We start from the raw sequence: 5,000 nt of genomic DNA, 5'->3' as shown, positions 1-5,000 counted from the left end.
TAAATCCCATTACTGTGCCACATAACTTTCCTCGCTCCTGGTTTGAATAAATATGTTTGTTAGAAATGTTCCGAGCTCATTTTTGTCTTTTCCTCCATTGGTCTAGCATGGTCCAGACCCTAGCTTAGCCAGGGTGTTATTCCCTAAGAATCTGAAAAATAGCCGGTACGAATTTGGCAGCTCCGCTCGGCTGCACCTGCTCCGGTAGGTAACCTCAATAACACAAGTACGTACTGAGGGCATGATTCCCCGATAAGGGAGGTCACGTGTCTTTAGGTGAATGGTTGTTAGATGGAGGACCCCAAGTCACATCGTCAAGTTATTGGCGTTCGCGGTCGATTAGCGACCCGCCATGACACAAAGTTGTTTGTGTGTGACGGCCTCGATTCCCGGTGAGTCCGGAGAGGAACCCGAGACAGCCCCTCCCTCGTGGTTCCCCCATGACGCTAGGTCCGCCAAACATGCTTCGACACCGAGAGTTCAAATTGTTGCCGAATTGATACGTAACGACATGTGAAGGTTTCCCCAAGAGTGGTTTTGCAGTGTGGGTGAAGTTTCTCAAATTTTCATAATTGAGGAGCATAACAAGCTCCTGGGGTCACCAATGATGGCAGAATGAATCCGGTTCATTGTTGGTGCAGCTGGAGAAGTGTTCAGCCAGAATGAGTTGGGCGTTGTTGGCTACCAGGGGTGTTTCTTGCACCTTTCAGAACATGGAGAAAAGTCCATTGGCATCTACCTGCAGCTCTAATGAAAGCTCATCATTTGAAGCTTTTATAAGATGAGAAAGTTATCCGTGCCCACACAGGACTCCAAACAGGGTGGGGACGAGGGCGGAAAGAATGCAAATGGCGTCTTCTGTCATCGAGCTGGCAAGCTGGGAGCAACAATTCACACTTATTGCCACATCTGATGCAATTTAAATGCTCTTATGGCGGTGAGGTGCTCCATTTGAAACGGTTTGTTCTATAGATGTAACTTTTTGATGCCTTGGGTCCACAATAAAAAAAACTTGTATTGGTGTCCAAAGCCAGTGACCAATTGCAAATGACTAGGAGGATACAGTATCTGATAGATAACCCATCATGATCTGCCCTTAAGAGAACAGATTAAAGCTATTTATCAGTAGTGAATAAATAAACAACCAAATAAAAATGGCTTTTCCCACTGTGACAATGGCTGGATATAAGGGTGATGGTTGTGCGTACAGACATTTATTATGATCATTTGGGAGAGTGATAATTGGGGTTTTGCAAAAACAAACCTCAAGCGAAGTCGATGGCACGTAATCGCAAATACCCACGCGTCCCACCTCAAGCAAAGTTGAAGGAAGGCATAGAGTTCCACCAGGAATGATCCAATATCAAATTTTGAGTTAAATTATTTTTGCCCGTTTTGACCTCTGTAACACCAAGCCCCCACCCCCTGGGGCATGAACCGGGGTCAATTCAAAAAATTGTTCCATATTTTATGCGTTTCCCAATGTTCATTGCATTTACAAAGTTTCATTGAAACAAAGTTTCATTTAACAGCATTTTTGGAATTTGACCTTTTCACCCCACCACAGGGGGCATAGGCAAAATGACACTGCTCTTGTGGTGATCCTAACTACTAAGTTTGGTGCAGACTGACAGACGGAGCCGATTACAATATCTTCCCGTTTTTTTTTTTTCCAAAAAGCGTAGGGATAAATTAAATACTTTAGGATTTACTGCAGGTGAACAGTATGAACTTTTGGTAAATACTGAAGAGTGATTGTCATTGCCCTATGTCCTAGTGTCTTGTGCATTTGTCCTTTATTATTTAATTCATTATAGTTGGACATTATCGTTGGTTCGTATTATTATTATCATTAGTGCAATTGTATATCGCCAGTTAGTAATGTTCAATATGCATGAGATCTTCATTGTTAGTTCATGGCATTTTCCTGTGTACCATATCGTGTGAAAGTAATCAGACTAATATTGTCTATTTTCCTTTTTGGTTGCAGATAAAATGCCATTATCATTGTCAATAAAATATTCAACTTGACAAAAGAGTTCTTCTTCAAATACCACTTTTTTTACCACTTACAAAGCTTTCGTCCGCAGCCTGATGGAGTACTGCTCTCCCCTCTGGGCTGGTGCTCCTGCCTCGCACCTTTCTCGGCTTCACGCTGAGGAAACCAAGGCATTTCGGATCATTGGCATCTCCCGCAATGAGGCCGAGTCTTTGGGCCTCTCTCTCTCACCGCAGGCTGGTCAGTGGTCTGTCTTCTACCGTCTCCTCTCCAGCCTTGCCCCCCTGCTCTGTCTGCGATTTGTCCACCCCACATTTCCACAGGGCGCTCAAGGTCCGCCAACAACCCCCTTCTGGTAAAACTACCAAAATTACGAATCACTGCTCACCTTCACTCTTTCATTCCTCTTTTTTCCCACCTTTGGAATAAACTCTCGCACTCTATTCAATCCCATTCTTCCCTCCAGGCCTTCAAAACAGCTGTTCACCACCACCTCTTATCATCCCCCATCCAAATCCTCGATCTTTTCTACCCCCGATAATCCACCCAAGCCCACCTCCTTCAAATCCCCTACTTTCCTTCCTGAAAGTCCCTGTAATGTCCATCTTGTATTCCCCATGTTCCCCATCCCATCCCTCTCCCTTCCACAGAACTCCTGTCTCTGTTCCCCACTGTTTTGTCCTTCCCACTCCCGCCCCTCGTCTCATGCCCCCCCCCGCTCTTTGCTGTGCGTTGTGTGTTAGCTCTCACACGAGCCTCGACAAGGTATACAAAAAAAAATAAAAATAAAAATATATTATCTTGCAGGTGTGCATGGACATAATGCACGTGCAGTGAAATATTAATTAAGACAAAGCATTTAACAATGCAGTGCCTCACCACGGAATTTGTTTCGGTGACCCACCCCTAAGCCACTTCGTGCAGCCCCCTCTTAGATAAAAAAAAACACATTTTGATATTTTAGCATTTTGTATTTTAAATGTGTGTGCGCGCGCGCGTTAATTTTTATGAAACGCCTTCGAGTGGACGATATAGATTAGAGTAGATCTTGGTGCAGATAAGCACCCTCAGGAACGGGCGCAGGATAACTTCGACATAATCCCGATTCGAGATGTAAAATCAACTTGTGGTAAAATTAAATAACTTTACTCCAATTTCATTGATGTCGAGAAAAACGAGAAAGATATTTTAACTGTGAAGTGCCGCCATGGTATCTCAATTAAATCCACACAGACTTTTAATATTTAACAGGAATTAATTAAATATCGGATATAGGGCCAGTGTTGATTGTCACCAATTCTGACTGGTGGCGTGGTGGTGGTGGTTGTTGTTGTAGTTGTTGATGACGTTGATGGCGCATTAAATGACGATGAAATCAACCTGGTCGTGTGATGTTTTGAATATTTTTTAACGTCGCAGTAATACTGCAACGTAGCACTTTTACAACTGACTGAACACGACCTTAAAACAGACACAGACACAGTTATCCCTAACATTTTAAATGGGAGAACAAGGCAAACGTCCACCTGTTTTTCGGGCCTGCGAGCATTCGACGCGCCTCCATGTCGGCCTGCGAGCATCTCACGTTGCCTAGCAACGAGTACATCAACCAATGCTCGGATGTTGTCCTCCGTTAAACTCAATTCTTTTCGTTATTTCCGAATTTCACTAATTCCCTCATGTAACATTATCCGAACAATGCAGAGTATTTGCCTATAAGAATGTACAAGGACATTGGGGGAAAAAAAAATTTTTTAAGAAAGGGACGTTTGGTCCAGCATTTCTGTGTTGTACTCCAACATGCGATATCCGATGAACAAAATGAAGTCACCCTAAATGCATGTACTATCCTTTTAAGACTTCAAGCAAAAACAAAAGCAAACACTTATATTAATGACATTAACGACTCTAATTACAGTCATGACAGGTAGGTATTAGCGTGGCCTATATAGATTCTGGTAGATCTGACAAAAAAACGTGAAACTCAGAAAACAAAAAACGACGTTGTTGCGGGAGAGATCGTCATGACAGCGAGTTATTACAGTGCCTGCGAGGTGGTGCAGCATCTGGAGCACACCATACTTTGGGAGGGATACCGACTGTCCTGCTTCAACAAAATGCACTCATTATAAAGCATGCATGACAAGTTGAAGGCGACAAAAAACGGGTTGGTGGCAATCGAAAACGGTTTTTTTTTTGTTTTTTTTTTAATCCCTTCGAATGCCCGCGGTCGCAGATTTGCGCCGAGATAAAAAAAAATTGTTTTCAACTTGGTTATTTGTCCAACTTGACACCCAACTTGTGTTTTTTTTTGCAAATACAACTTGAAATTAACAGCCAAATGAAAAAAGAAAATAATTAAGTAGCAGGGAACGATGTGGCCGTAAACAATGCAGCACACAGAGGGGTTAAACAAACGTAAAAACGGTATTCAATATGTTGACTAATCAATCATGATAAGGAGGATCCAAGCAAGACAACATACACACTACACATACATACAGTACATACATACATACTGCACATACTGTATGTACATACTGTACATACATACATATACAGTACATACATATACATACTGTACATACATACAGTACATACATATACATACTGTACATACAGTACATACATATGTATACAGTACATACATACAGTACATACTGTACATACATACACATACACATACATACTGTTGTGGTTTCCACCCGTTCGGCGTGCGGACGACCGCTTTCAGCTAATTGTGGCCGCGCGCCCACCGGACGGGCAATCCAGTCGCAGCTTTCCGGATCAACGCTGAAATCCAGCTACGGGTGTGTTTTAAGCACGCCACAACCTTGTTAATACTCTACCCGTGCTGCAGGGTCCGATCGCTGAATGGTCTATTTACCTAATTATTCGCGCGGACAGACTACCGAGAGATTGTACCTCAACGGGACCTGCTTGGAAACGAGCCACTTAAGCAGCTCGCTCCGTTTGCGATTTGCCGAGCGGTGTATTATCG

General features: G+C 43.1%; 1 protein-coding gene across 4 annotated transcripts in view; it reads right to left on the bottom strand.

Annotated features, from left to right (window-relative positions):
- Positions 1 to 3,664, bottom strand: part of LOC147009919 (tektin-1-like) — a 48,869-nt gene extending 45,205 nt beyond the window's left edge. The window contains exon 1 of one of the 4 annotated variants that reach the window (XM_085861422.1): positions 3,526 to 3,664. In XM_085861422.1, coding sequence (XP_085717548.1) covers positions 3,526 to 3,605 — 80 coding nt within the window. In that variant the 5' untranslated portion in view covers positions 3,606 to 3,664. The remainder of the gene's footprint in view (positions 1 to 3,525) is intronic. The other 3 variants (XM_085861423.1, XM_085861421.1, XM_085861420.1) reach the window with 3 other exon arrangements.
- Positions 3,665 to 5,000: the final 1,336 nt, after the last annotated feature.

The sequence above is a fragment of the Eptatretus burgeri genome, chromosome 17 (genome assembly GCF_056783735.1).
Source record: "Eptatretus burgeri isolate ZD-2024b chromosome 17, Ebu_testis_v1, whole genome shotgun sequence".
NCBI classification, from domain to species: Eukaryota; Metazoa; Chordata; class Myxini; order Myxiniformes; family Myxinidae; genus Eptatretus; species Eptatretus burgeri.
Note: the sequence above shows the minus strand (reverse complement) of the source record. Positions and strands in the feature narration are given on the sequence as shown.